This window comes from Lepidochelys kempii, chromosome 15 (assembly GCF_965140285.1).
Source record: "Lepidochelys kempii isolate rLepKem1 chromosome 15, rLepKem1.hap1, whole genome shotgun sequence".
NCBI lineage: Eukaryota > Metazoa > Chordata > Testudines > Cheloniidae > Lepidochelys > Lepidochelys kempii.
In genome coordinates, this window is record NC_136394.1 from 26,726,143 (window position 1) to 26,741,098 (window position 14,956).

A 14,956-nucleotide genomic window follows, 5' to 3' on the forward strand; every position below is an offset into this window, starting at 1 on the left:
TCTGTTCCCTGCAAAGCACCGGGGCCACCTATGACACTGTGAACATGATCAATAATGTTTTTGCATGTAACATAAAATGTCTGGGGCAGGGAGCAAAATGTGTGTTCATCTGAGCTTTACAGTGATATGGAGAGTTGTTCAGGAATTCAGAAAGCTAGTCTAGGTTACTGGCGCTGCAGAGGAGAAGTCTCTTGCACTAAGAGCAGCGAGATTAAATGAATCACGTTTTAATAACCAATAGGACTGAAGCATGTAGCTGAATGTCAATCCACTTCATAACAGTTGGATGAGTTACAGAGGTGGCAAGGGAGACAATGCAGCACGGAAGAGATTAAATACATTTTTCATTCTGCAAAGTGTACATGGAAGCCTTTATTTGTTTTTAAGGAATCGGGGGCTGATGTCACTGAAGGTCCATCAGAGGAAAGAGAAGAAACTGCAGCAATAACAGGAACATTAGAAGATATTGGAGAAGATGAACAGCAGGTACCCACAGAGCCGCAATGGGAGAGCAAGGCTCCTACTAGACTACCAAGCTCCACCAAGGTGGAGCAGGACATGCAGCAAATAGGCCAAAAGGCACAAGAGAGTGACCAGAAAAATCTGAGGGACAAAGACAAAGAGAGTTTAGCAGATCAGGAAAGCCAGAACATACAAGCAGGTGCTGAAATGAGCCAAGAAGAGACAGGATCCCTAGAAGCACCAATCACTGCCAGCTCAGCATCAGCCAAGGAGGAGTCACTAGTGTCCTCTGCCACCCCAGGCTTGTTGTTTGAAGAGGATGAGCGCATCAAAACACATCCAATTGTGAGTATTTTACAGAGTACAAAGCAGGGCCTAGGGAATGGGAAGTTTCATGTTAGTGAAAAAGACCAGCTCATCACGGATGAAGTAATCTTTTAGCTTCAGGAGAGACATAGTTTAGATTTTAAAGTTTATTTTTCTACTACAAATAATGATGCATTTGTAGGAGGTTGAAATTAGTGTCAAAGGTTATTCTGATGGCCTTTTGCTCTGTCACATCTAACCGGCATCAGCTGCATTTTCAGTCTTCTGCCAATCAAAACAGCTTTAATGGGTCATTGGGCAACATAGGAACTTATTATGAGAAGGGTTTTGCTCCAGTGTTCTTGGCCAGGTGTGGTGTTGTGTGTTTCTGTCCTTCTCCCTAAGGGTGGCAGGATATCAGTGGTGACTGAGGGGATTGTAACTGAAACATATTGGGCTCCTTTAGGATCACAGATGCTATCTAAAAGTAAGAGAGATTATGTTTTATGATAATTCTGTCACTGCTTGGCATAAAGAAGTAACTATGTTCCTTACAGAGTTTGTCTTGGGCATTTGGTTACAATAGCCACCTCCCTGTTTACAGCCTGCTTGATGAAGAGCACAGGGTGATTCTATACGTTTCCTCTCACACTGTTGTGATCCACGACATACTCAGAAACAGGCAATATCATCTACAGGTACAGAAACCCATTCCCAGAGAACACTCTTCCCACAGGTACTGAACCCCAGTGCTAGAGAACCCTATCCTACTGGCCCAGAACCCCACTGCATTATCTGCAGGTACAGAACCCTGTTCTTCCAGGTGTAGAACCCCTTCAACAGCAAGGGAAGTGGAAGACTCACATACTGGGATCTAAAAAACATTCTGATGACCTTTTTTGTCTGTCACATCTACCCAGGATCAGCTGCATTTTCACTGTTCTGCCAGTCAAGAGACCTTTAATGAGTCTCTGTTTATCTTCAGCTGACTTGGCTCCTTACTGTAACTTGGTGTTATAGAGCTCTTCAGACATTTCTGATATAATGATACTGTACTTAACAGGGAAATATTTATAAATGGTATATATGGCTGCAGAGTGCTCTGCACATTCTTGGGCTTGGTATAAGTAATAAATAATCCTATAATACACCTTATATTTATAATCAGGTACCTTATATTTGAACTATGAATTGTATCTGCACTGAGCTATAGCCTGGACAAAGATTTGTATTATTCTGTTATGAATTATAAAACATGTATATAGCACTGTACATTTACTCTCCACTTTATACTTATGAGAAGTCATGTTCTGTTTCCTTCCCTAGACAGCTTACAGTGTAAATATGGCAAGACAAGACACAGGGCAACAAGTTCAGAGAGAGGGACTGAGGGGTTTATAGATGGGGTAAAGAAGGAAGTACTCCTGGATAAAGTGGGTTTGAAAGGGGAAGAGAGAGGAGGACCTTGACAGATATGGACATGGAGGCTGTCACAGGTGCAATGTACAGTATGTGCAGTTTAATTAGGCCTTTGCTAAATGATGGCTTTAAATAAATGTTGTTGTTAGATCTTTCAAGGCACATTTCTTATTTTGACTCTCCAGGGTCACTCTAATTCTATTTCTTGTCTGTGTGTAAGTGAAGACAGGCGATGGATTGCAACAGCTGACCAGGGACCTGATAATCTAATCATTGTGTGGGATGCCTTCTCAGGGTAAGTTCCTAGGTATTTAGAAAGCCCCTGTTTGAGAACCTTCTTTCTTTCTTTTCTGTAGCAAATGCTCCAGATTGCTCAGGAGATGCTACTTTCTCAGCATTCTGGGTAATTACCAAGTAACCTTTTCATGGCAGTGTTAGCAAAAACCAAAACTTAGACTCACAAAGCAAGACATAGGAAAACTTCTTGAGCCAATATAATAATTATTAAGCGATTTTAGCTTTTAGTTTAGACTGAAATAATTACATAGTCCAAGAGCGCAGGATGGAAAAATAGACCAAGCAGCCAAGAAGTAATGGCTTCAGTTTCAAATCATTCCAGTGCAGATGGGTCCACGTAAGATCAGTCAGAACTCCCCTAGGCCAAGATTTTCAAACTCGACTGCCTTAAGGTTAGGGTCCTACATCCATAATTGGGCATCTAATTTTACTCACCTATTTTTTTTAAATCTTGGCTCTAGTTCTTAGAATTCTGAGTGCTCGGTGACATTGGCTGCTGGCTGTAAGCCCCTTCCCCACATTCCCAGTAACCACTGCTGCAGCTCCCTCCAGAACAGTCTCAATCAGATCCCAAATATGCAAGAAGCAGGAGCTATCCTAGAAATGTCAAGGAAACCCTAAAAATATGTAACCGTCAATAAGAATTATTCAGAAATTACAATCAGAAGAGCTTCTCAAATATGAAGCTAAACCAGGGCTCTGAAGGCAACACTGCAGTTTAGAACAGGACCCCAGATTCTGAGGGGAGTGGGTGGGAGTCCTATGTGATGATCCTTTTAAAAAAGCAGCATTATAGGTACTGTAATTTCACCGGCTTTATCAGCACTATAGAAGCGGGATTCCCAGCCTTGCAGTGTCTGGAATCTTATTTGAATTAGTTTGTAACAGCTCAGGGTTGTTGTTTCTCCTCCCCCACCCCCCAATTATGGTGAAAGGGAGCTTCCAAAATGACAGGTGATAGAATTTTGTGAAAAGGGTTGGGGGGGGGCACTAAAATAACGTTGCAAATAGTTGTCACTGTAATTAGTGACTGTGTATGCATTGTTCTGCAGGATTCCGGTGCATACGATATTTGATAGTCACCCGGAAGATGGGGTTGGTGCTATTGCTATTTCCCAGGATGCTAAGTATTTGGTAACACTTGGTGCTGGCAAAGTACAGGTAAAGAACATGTTTTCGCCGTTGCAGCCTGTAGAGACTGAACCCTGCAAATTTGCACCAGTGTAACTAAGAGGAGGATATGCACTGGAGTCAAATTGGGAGGGTTGGACTTTGGTTTTACAAAATCATGTCAGCTGGGTTTTGGTTTTACTAACTCAGAGGTAGTTCAGATCTGGATTTCATTTATCTTAAAGCTACAAAGTTCAGAAACCTGTATAAGTCAGGATAAACGATTCTGACTTTGACAGATCTTTAGTTGACCTGATTACTAAACTAGCAACTAGCAACACCCAGTCACCTTACATTTCAGGCAGAAAAATAACATTAATTTTTTTGTTAGTTTCTGAACATATTGTCAATCTGCTCCAAGATGTGACTAGTGGTATAATGTGAGGCCTAGCTAGCAGGAGGATAATGGGAGTTCCCAGCAAAGTCAGTTTTGCTATGCAATTCACACCCAATATCAATGCCAAAATTATGCCAGGGCTGAAGCTAGAGGGAAGTCATACTAAATGCTAATGCTGTCTCTCCATCCTCCATGTACACAACTGGAAACCATCAAACTCATGTTTGCTTGAGTTCACCTGAGTCAGGATTAGAACCCAGGCCTACAGAAGTGAAAAGCTAATGCCATAACCTCTTGCATTATTCTGTACCTGCAGGCCAATCTTCACTGGCAAAGGGCCAGGTTTAAACATGGTTCAAATTTAGCTGCAGCAAAACTGATTTATAACATGGTTTTGAACAATCTGTGGGAAGCAGAGCCCAAACTCTGTTGGTCTCAAGTTCAAAAAGTATGTCTGACTGCAGGCCTGACCATGCTGGATATTAACTTGTAACTTTGCATACAATCAATATCTCATATAATCGATTTTTAAAAATTCCATACTAACCAGCAAGACCCTACTGGCTCAATTCTGCTCCCATGTTCCCACATGCAACCCTGCTGACTTTACTGGAGGTCACTGCAGTTTGAATGAGCAGGATTAGCCTCATTGAATTCAATAGTGCATAGAAAATCACACTGATGTCACTTTGCTTTCCCCTGTCTGCCAGAGAGTTTGCATTTGGAAGTGGACTTCACCTGAAGAGAAACCTATGTGGAGTGTAGAATTGCAACCTGCATTTGGTTATCAGGTGAGTGATTCTAATTGTTGAAGGGGCTTAGGAGAGTGGAAACAAACCATTGTTAAACACAGTGTGCCTGATTTGCACGTTAAGGCATTCCTGCACTTGGGGCAGGAACAGGCCTGGGTGGGGGACAAAGATGTTGTTGCATTCCTGTATTCTGAGGTTGTGCAGAGCCCTGTGCAGCCCCCAGTATATGTTAGAGCAGCCCCAGGGACAGTATAACTTACACTCTGCTTCCTGCCCTGGCCTTCTATGAGCCCTGAGAATAGCAATAGACCAGTGCACTTCAGTCATGCCTATGACTTTCTGCACCATCTGAAGTGACCTCTCGGCAGCAGGTGCAAAGTAGAGCCCTGATGCCAGCTTTACAACAGCCAGGGAGGCATTCCTCAGCGGTAGGGTGACCAGACAGCAGGTGTGAAAAATCGGGACAGGAGGTGGGGGGTCATAGGAGCCTATAAGCCCCAAATATCGGGACTGTCCCTATAAAATCAAGACATCTGGTCACCCTACTCATAGGGTCACACTCACAAGGCCTTTTGTATCCACTTTAAGGCTCCTTTACACTGCCAGAGTGACATAAGAAGGCCTTAGTGAAACTGAGCATCAGGCCCTATGGGTCAAATTCTCTGCAGATTAACAGAGTACATGTCTCATAAGAATGGATGTTGTGAAGCACAGCACGCTGCCAGGCCAGAGCATTAAAATTGAGAGGTGTAAATGTCATAGACTGGCCAACGTGAATTTTAACCTAACTTTAACGTTTTAATTTCAGAACTACATTGTTTTTAATCCAAAAAATCACAAGGAACTAGTCAGCAACAGTAAAACTCAAGTTCTATTTTATCTATGGGTAAGTAGACATAGGAGTTAATGTGATTTTGTAGTTGTTGTGCCACAAGAATAATTCTGGGAGGGGAAAAAATTCTCCCAACATTCTAAATACACTACTTTAATACATAAAAGGGAAAAGCTGAGCATACGGAGGGATGGAGAGGTACTGTGGCTCTGTGTTCTAGAAAGGCAGCATGGCCTAATGGAAAGGGCACTGGATGGGGGCTTGGGCAAATCACTTAACCTTTCTGTTTCCCGTGCAACCCATTGTTTGTCTACTTACTGTAAGATCTTCAGGGCAGAAGATTTCTTTTTTACTATTTGCACAGTGCCTAGCACAATGAAGCCCCAATCTTGGGTGTGGCGACCAAATGCTACTGTAATAATAAATAATAATGTAATGTTAGTGCCCAGATAACACAGTGATGGGCATGTTAGAGCTTCTTTTTTGATCAAAGTCCATTTTAAAAATTATCATCTTTATGTGGAACAAGTTCTCTGTTTTTCTCCTCAGGATAGTAGCGGTTTGCAGTACAGCGCTCCTCATTTAACTGACAGAGTGAGTATTGTAGATGGACTGTACCACTTTAGCTGGTTTGCTTTTTTTCTGGCAGTGACGACCAGTCTGTCTTACTAAATAAGCACAATGTCCTGAATGGAGTGAACTTGCTAAGTCCCTCCACATCACAGTGTATCCCACAGTCTCTAGTTTATGCTACTTTGTGATTGTTATTGTAAAGTAACATTTCGGACATTGGTTGATTGTGAGAGGCTGCATGGCTCTCTAGGGAACTCTGTGGCGACTGGAGTGGACAGTCTGTGGTTGCTGGGAGGAGAGGTCAGGATGGGACTCCCAGAAAGAGCTGGTCCTGTTGCATCTCCTGCTGCAGGACCTTCCTCCTCCTGCCCGCATGACAGATTTGCCTCTGCTGGGTCCTGCCATGGGGTGGGGACAGTCACTTCCTAATGTGGATGGAGCTGGGAAGCAGTTTCGCACTGAAGAGACATGTGCTGCCAATAGCCTGTTTGTTTCCTACAGTCAGATTTGTGATTTGTGTGGTTATTTTTTTCTCTCCGTTAGTTTCAATTAATTTTTGAAAACTTTGCAAGGGTAGGTTAGTTTGTACTTTACAGAGAATGCCATGCGGGGTCTCTTTGCTTCCTTTGCAGACTTTCAACAAGACGGTGGGACACTTTAGTCAGTCAGTTTTTCATTTTGGCAATTTGCAAGCTCTCACAGCCACATCAGGAGGGAAGCTGGTGGTGTGGGACGCAGTCTGCCCACCGTCCATGCCTGCCAGCTTGTGTGTAAAACCACAAAATAGAAAGGCTATTAAGCTGATGTATGTGCAGAAAGATGCCCTCACTGTGCTTACTGCATCTGACAGGTAATGGATAAAATAATTTCCTGTTCTTGAGCTAATGTGGGCATTTAAAAAGCCAGTGTGTGCGGCTGAAATGAAAAATCAATGTTCAAACTGGTTTTTGCATTGTTTGTTCTGCATACATATATTTATGCTGAACCAAATCCAGAAGTTTTCACCAAAACAAACCTCCAATTGCTGTCAATGGTAGTTTGCCTGGGTAAAGAATAGGTAAAAATTAAGGAAGGGCCTTGTTATCTTTTAATGTATTCAGGATATTGAACTGGAATGAAAACAGGATTCTCCTGCAATGTATAAAACTCGATTCTCCACTGCTTTGTACATTCTGTAGCCATTACACCTGTGCAAAGCAAGTACTATCACCTGTTGTGATAGTATTCTACACCCACTTTGCAGAAGCATCAGTGAGGACACAAGGTGCAAGGCAGTAGCAAATCAGGCTGATCGACACATCACAGGATCAGGGATATCCATGTTAGCTAGTGAGGCCAAATGATGGTGTGGGGTCTCTAATATAAGGTTCTAGTGGCATGAGTTTCAGATTCTCACATTATTCATACGTGGTGAGCTATGTGGCTCATCTCAAACGAGTGACAGTAGAATCTTTTTGCATCTCTACACACTATCATATATTTTGCTTATGCGAAATTTTAAAGAGACGTTTAAGCGAGGATTGCTTTTAGAGTTCAAGGGTGTGTTTTCCAATGCTCTTAGCAGTGATCTAACTCTGCTCCCAGGAGGAGCTTTCTTCATAGGGTGCAGATTTGGGCCAACACTGAGCACTTCTGAAAATCACATTCTAAATAATATTATAAGTAATATTTTCTGTATTCTTCCACATGCAAATCCAGGTGGCTTTAGTTAATATACTGGGTACAGAACTTGAGGCCACAGACAAGTTATTAATAATAATAAAAACATATAAAATATATTTTACATACATTCCAGTGTTGCAGTTTTAAGGTTCAATACTTTGCATCCTTCTGAGACTGGATGAAAAGGGTCAAATTCACTGCTGTTGTAAGAAGGAAAACTCCACTGACTTCAGTTGAGTTGTGTCAGTTTTCACTGGCAGTAAATTTGGCTGAAATGTTCCTTATTATGTGAAAGCTGAGAATTGCTGCCCCCTAGTGGGATAAGGGAGACATTTGTTGCCCTAACAGTCATGAGGTACCAGACCTTAAAACCATCAATGGTCTAAAATGAAACGATAGAGAAACTCATAATTCACTGTGTTGAATAGTAAAAATAAAGGTCTTACTTAATATACACTATCAAAATCTGTGAAATCTCCCACCCCATACCTAATCAACAGGCTCCACGGTTGTCCACTAATTGCATAGGTTCAGAGAATGGATTAATTTGGGCTATCGGGTGAATTATAAGAGCAGCTTCCCTATCTTAACCAGTAGAGGGAACTGATACACACTGAAGTCACAGAGGATGTTTTGCCAACTTTAAAATATTTGTTGGCAAGCCATGCAGTGATACTACTAGATGCTTAGCTCTAAGTGCTATTATGTATCAACCATCTATGTACTTTTTAAGGATTGCTAACTGGAAGTTAATACCTATCCTAAATAAATAGCTAGTACTTAATTGTTTACACTTCGAAAGTAATGTCCAGACATTAACTGACCCTCACATCATTCCCTGTGAGTGAAGTAAGTTAAGCATCATTATCCTTGTTTTATAGATGGAAGGACTGAAGCACAGAGAGGTTACATGATTTGCCCAAGATTGCACATCAAATCCATGGCAGAGTCAGAATTAGTACTCAGGAGTTCTTGGTTCCTAGTCCAATGCTTAGATCTCTAGATTATGCCACCACCTTACGTAATGAAATTAGTCTGTAGGTTAAGCATGTGTTTAGCAGCTTGCTATACTACTATGGAGTCTTTAGATACCAATTCTTTTTCCCAAGGCCTTGTGTCTAGAGGTTAATGCAAAGGACGAGGAGTCAAGACTCTTGGGCTCTATTCTTGGCTGTGTCATTGACACGTGTGGTTTTTGGGAATTCATGTAATCTCTCTGAGCTCCATTTTCTCATCTATAAAATGGGGGATGAAAATGCCCTGCAGCAGTATTGTGAGATATAAAAGCCTGATTCTGATCTCACACTAGTTCTACACCAGTGTAACTCCACTGATTACAATGAGTAGTTACTCTTGACTTACACCAGTGTAAATGAGAGCAGGATCAGGCCTTGTGAAGCGTATTCCTTCATAAAAATCCCTAGAGTAGTGCAGAGCATTAGGCTTGTCTAAACGAAGAGTTTGAGGCAAGCTGGGGTGTAAATCTACCCCATACAAGCCTGCTGTGCTCCAAGTGTCTGCGTGGACCCTACTGCCACATGCTAGAAGTTCAGTAGTGTGCTTTGATATACCTCTGCTTTGAAACAGGAATAGATCAAAGTGCATTAGGGAACTGTTTGTGAGCAGCAGCAGGATTAACAGGGATACTTAGTGAACAGCACACTAATGCAGTGTAGATTTACACCCTCGTGCACTAAACGCTTAGACGAGCCCTTAGTTCTTCTGGAGCGCTTTAAAAATGTTTTTTGATTAACCAATTCTTGTCCTTCCTTTTAGCTATTTTGTAACTTGTGATGTCAAAGGTCATATTAAATTTTATGATGGCCAGCTGCAGCTTGTGAACTGGTACAGCCACTTTAAACTGGGACCCATCCAATCCATTTCCTTCTCAAAAAACCCTCCCAGTCCTGCCAGCAACAACTCAGACTACTCCAGTTCTTGTACTATGAACGGTCAACCATTTATTATCAGGTGAGAGTCCTTCAGTGGTGAATCTAATCAACTGATTAATAAGAAACTGTTGAAATGTTCAACTAGTGGTCGACAGATTTTCTTTGTTGTGCTTTGGCTTTACCAGAATGGATTTTAAATCCTAAATCTAGTTGAGTTTAAAATTGTCAGTACACATGGTTCAGATGTTAATATACAATATGATGGGTAGGCGAGGTTGCCCATTGTACTGTCTTTTCTGCAGGAAGGGCTGCAGATATTCATACTGGTCATCCTGATGCTGAATCAAACCTGTCCATCACAGACAAGGGGCAAAGGGCTGTCCCCCTGCTAGTTCATTTTTGCCTCCCCAGTTGCTTGCAGCCTTCCTTATGCAGAGTTTTTAGACTCTTATGGAAACAGTTTTAAATTTCACATGTTCTCCAGGGAGACATAGCTGTAAACCTGGATTCTGCCTCAGGGAATGGGTATTTTCCCTATTGATCTCCTCTGTCTGTTTCCTCATCCTGGGTAATTGCTGTAGTTTCCTGGCACTGTTCGCCCCTCTGGGAAGCAAGAAGTGGTTGAACCGCAAAGAGAAAGGTTAAAAGATGCTCCTGCTCTTAGGGTCCCATCATCAAATGTATAGATGGAGATTGCAGCTAGCAACCTCTGTAGACCTTCTGCCTAACTAGGGATTACAGCAGCTTCCTTTGGCCAGGCAGATACACAACCCCCTACCAGCTCTGGCACACCAAGTTTAACACCAGGACAAATGACTGAAAGGCCCTCCTGCCCCGCAGGGGAAATCAGAGCAGGCTTACAAATGCTAGAGAAAGGAGGTGTGGTCCGAACACAGGACCGAGGCCCAGGAACCACTGGTTTCTAATGCCGACTCTTGTTCAAACACTGTTCATGGCCTTAGGCTTGCTAAGTAGTTCCTGGCTGCACAGAGAGTCCCTGTGTTGTCAGTGAGTGATTTCTGGGGAGTACAGTAAAGGGTGGCAGAACTGAGCTCTGAGAAAGGACTTCAGGGTTTGGCACTTTTATTGGGGCCAGTCTCTCACATTGCAGGATGGCTGATAACCACTTCCTGATAGAAGTTTAGTAACATATATGCATGGTCAGTTGTTTTGTTTATATATCTTTGCTTATGTATGTGCAGAAACTGAAGTCCAGCTGCACTAAGGACGCAGCTGAATGAATGGATAAGCAGCCATTCTTTGCATTGTTTTAGGGAGCAATCATTCCCTAAATTACTGACAAGAAATTAGCCTGGTGTGTAACTTGGAGGGAAAAGAGTCCACCTTGCTGACTCATCAAATTGTGTCTGTTTCTTCATGCTAAACAGGAATTTTATTCTTTCCACGTTGGACGCGACAGTGCTTCACGTTACAGCAGAGGGGACAAAACTTGACAAATTAATGGAGGAGGCCAAGGAAGCTGTTAATGCCATTGCTTGCCACCCTAGTCAGCATCTCATTGCCATAGGAAGTCACTGTGGGCTGCTAAAGGTGTGGGACTTTGTGCAGACAAAGTACCTCATTAGCCGAATCTTTATGGGGGCCAGTATCCAGTGCCTCTCCTATGACCCTGAAGGTATTTTTACCTTGAGATCTCATTGAACATTGAGCATCCGGTTTCCTGAGATGAGTGATCTGTACAATAATTGTTCTCTGGTGTGTATTTTAGGTTCTTTTCTGGCAGCTGGTTTTACTGATGGAAGTGTTTACATCCTTGATTCTATTTCATTGGAAAATGATTGCAAAGAATTCAAATATTCAAGAGGCCCAGTAACTCAAATAAGCTTCTCTCATGATTCCCAGTATCTTGCAACTGCTGTAAGTTTTTCTCAAGATATATGTATATACTCCTTGCAGCACCTTTTGGTGGGACTGGAACTTACAGGCTGTGCCCTGATATGATCCTGAAAGGAGAACAGGCAGGGTCTTCTCCATTGACTCTGGAACACTCTTCGTCTCTTAAAGCTGTGACTTTGTAAAAACAGCACCTTCTTCCTTGGTGTACCTGCTCCCTGTCTCTATAGAGAGCCCTACCTGCTGATTCTATTGACAAAAATAAGTGTTGACATCTCTTTACTCCTCTGACCCCTGCAGTACTAGCGATGGGAGAGTGAGATGGAGTCTGGTTTGGTTCATGTGTCATCAAAAGAATTGTGAACTCATTTTCATATTTCAGTGCACAGATGTAATTGCCAGTATTTGAAGGCAATGAGGTTGCATTTGGAGTGCAGAATCTTAATTACTGATGATGATACATCCCATGGGGGCTGGAAGTTATGAAAAATATCTTTTTGTTTGTAACCTGATCACATTTGCTCCAGGCTCACGGAGACAATCAATATGGAGTTTCATGATACCATTTTTACATTCCCTTTCCAAAGCCAGAAGCATACTCTAGTATACCCCTGGGGTTGGTCAGTGGCTTCCTTTCAGGCAGGGCTGAAGAGTTGTTCTTTATTATTTTAGTGTTTGTTGGTTCTGTTCAGATCCTTTCTCCCAATCAGGTTTGTTGTTGTCATTCTATTTACCTAATTTTCCATGTGGCCTACACAGCACATAGCTAGAAAAGCATGTAGGCCAGACTAAAGAGCTAAGAAATGCTAAGAATTCCCCTGACAGCTTGAGGAACACAATAGAAATGCAGGCTGAAGATAAACTGAAATATTTTTATTGTCATTTTAGGATGAAAAATATTCAGTGACTGTTTACAAAAGAATACTGAAAAATGGTGAAAGATCCTGGGAGCATCTAGCAGGGCTTCATTCACATTATAAACCAATTCGAAATATAATATTTGGAGTCCTTTTAGACAGCGATCAACCAAGGCTCTTAAGCCTTGGGGAGGACAGGCTGTTGGTAAGTCTGCTTAAAAGCGTGCAAGGCAGTAGAATTTACTGGTTAGAGCAGGACTCCTGGGTCCTATTCCCAGTTCTGATTCAACATGCTGTTTGACCTTGGGTAAGTTACTTTAGCTCCTCTGGGTGTCAGTTTACTCATTTGTAGCCTGAATGTTTCCAGGTGCTACTGAAGGTGCTGGGTTTCATGTATGAAACTCTGTGTGGCTTAGGTCCTGGCTGTGTGAGAGACAACTTTCCATCCCACCATTTGAGAACAACTATGCCCCTCTCATTGATAGTCAGTGGGTTTGTCCCATTGCACGTCTTGAGCTGGCAGCTGGGCATTCTCAGTGAAAGGCCCTTGACTCTGTCACCTGTTCCCTCTCTTAGCCAGGCAGACTCTCACTTTGAGCTTCACCTCAGATTGCAAGACCTATCTAGTTACTGGGAGTGAAAAAGCTTCCCCCAGGCTCCATACCAGTTGCCTTTAGAGCAGTGAAGTTTCAATAGACCAAGGACTTATCCCCCCTTACCCCCAAGCTGCAGAGCAGCAAAGGGTGGAATGGACCCAATCTCTTCTTGCACCCTTCTCTGTGGGAGGCAATGACCAGTTGATACATGTAGCAGCGGATACACCAGCCCAGACTTCCAAAGCCTACTGTGCAGGTCATTACAAAACCTAAACTTAATTTCCCCAATACTAATTTCTCCCCACTGTTACTCACACCTTCTTGTCAACTGTCTGTAATGGGCCACTCTCTTACACTTCAAAAGTTATTTTCCCTCCCTTGGTATCCTGCTGTTAATTGATTTATCTCATTAGACTGACCTCACACTTGGTAAAGCAACCCCTATCCTTTCATGTATTTATATCCGCTCCTGTATTTTCACTCCAGGCATTTGATGAAGTGGGTTCTAACCCACGAAAGCTTATGCCCAAATAGATTTGTTAGTCTCTAAGGTGCCACAAGGACTCCTCGTTATTTGTGCAGGAACAGTGTCCCTGTGATGTATAGGGGGCCATATACCCCTGCAAAGGCTCCCCACATTCTTCCCACACCCCTCCCCCCAATGAACTAACACCAATTCCACTGCAGTCAGGGCTCTCCACAGCCAGGGGATTTACACCTCCAGCTTTGGCTGAGGGTTTGGCATGTCAGCAGGGAGCTGAGTTTCTTTTGCTGTGGAGTTCTTATTGTGTTCTCCGTAATTGACATTGCATCAGCTTAGTGAGGTTTTAATCCATGTGATTTTTAATAATTATGGATACATGAGCAGAGGTTGCAACAGTAACATTTTATAAACTGCAAAAAATCTCCTCTTCTACCGTGCAGGGCTGTTGGGGATGTGAATTCATTAAGCATTTGTAAAGCACACTCAAATCACTAGTGTAAAGCAAAAGGTACTAGGGAGGAGCAGACTACCATGAATGCTGGCAAGTCTGTGCAGCTGTTTCACATGGATCTTGTTCATTGTGTTCTATTCAGGTGGAGTATGATCTAGGCAGCAGCAGTAAAGAATACCTGGCAGTTCTGCGAAGAGACCGCATTGAACAGAGGGCAGTCCCAATGTGTTTGGCCTGGTACCCTCCCTTCACTCCAGAAGCTTTCATTCTCACAGCCAATAATCAGTACAAAATGAAGCTTTATAATGCTACGACTAAAATGTGCAGGTAACTGGGAAACTCAAACCCTGCTCCCCTTCCCCCCCCCCGCCATCTTCTCCTCTCGGTGTGCACCCAAGATCAGTGGACACTACTGAAGAGTTTGGCCTAATGGACTTTCACGCAGAGAGTCAGAACTGGGAATAGAATCTCAGAGTCCCGAATGCCTGGGCTCTGTTCAAACCATGGGGAAGACCTAACGTTCTTTACTAAAAGACGAGGGAAACTGTGATGACTATGATAGAGTCCTGCATAGCGCCACAGATTTCATTTATAAAGCTGCCTGTGTTATCAGGCTACTGTACCCCCACTTCCACTGTACTAGCTACCAAGATATCAGTTCAGAAGGTTTTCCCTAGTTACAACAGGAGTCTTGCCCTGGCCAACAAAGCTAACTAGCAGATTTTAAACAGATGGACCCTGTATTGGTCTTCAGATAAAGAAAACCTGAAGGTGAAGCCAGCATCCAGTCCAGCTCAAGTCCTCTCTCTGCTCTCCGAGCCAGACTGATGGGATCGGCCTTTCCTGTCTCACTGCTACAGCTGCCAAAATATCCTTTTAGCAGAAGCCGAAATATTCCAGGTTCTTAATGGAGCACATCAAATACCTGGAGCTAGATTTTGCTGGATGGGTGTAACTGAGGGCAGAATTCAGCTCTTAGCTCCTCCTTAAACGTTTCCTTTTGGAAATGACT

The 14,956-nt window shown here is 42.8% G+C and overlaps 1 protein-coding gene across 3 annotated transcripts in view; it reads left to right on the forward strand.

The window, feature by feature from the left end:
• The window catches only part of CFAP251 (cilia and flagella associated protein 251), a 33,138-nt gene that overhangs the window by 5,372 nt on the left and 12,810 nt on the right, over nt 1-14,956 (forward strand). For all 3 annotated transcript variants that reach the window (XM_073313366.2, XM_073313365.1, XM_073313364.1), the window contains 13 exons: nt 388-807; nt 1,326-1,466; nt 2,373-2,482; nt 3,537-3,645; nt 4,702-4,782; nt 5,552-5,629; nt 6,125-6,169; nt 6,781-6,998; nt 9,587-9,781; nt 11,091-11,338; nt 11,432-11,580; nt 12,445-12,618; nt 14,087-14,271. In XM_073313366.2, coding sequence (XP_073169467.1) covers nt 388-807; nt 1,326-1,466; nt 2,373-2,482; nt 3,537-3,645; nt 4,702-4,782; nt 5,552-5,629; nt 6,125-6,169; nt 6,781-6,998; nt 9,587-9,781; nt 11,091-11,338; nt 11,432-11,580; nt 12,445-12,618; nt 14,087-14,271 — 2,153 coding nt within the window. The remainder of the gene's footprint in view (nt 1-387; nt 808-1,325; nt 1,467-2,372; nt 2,483-3,536; nt 3,646-4,701; nt 4,783-5,551; nt 5,630-6,124; nt 6,170-6,780; nt 6,999-9,586; nt 9,782-11,090; nt 11,339-11,431; nt 11,581-12,444; nt 12,619-14,086; nt 14,272-14,956) is intronic.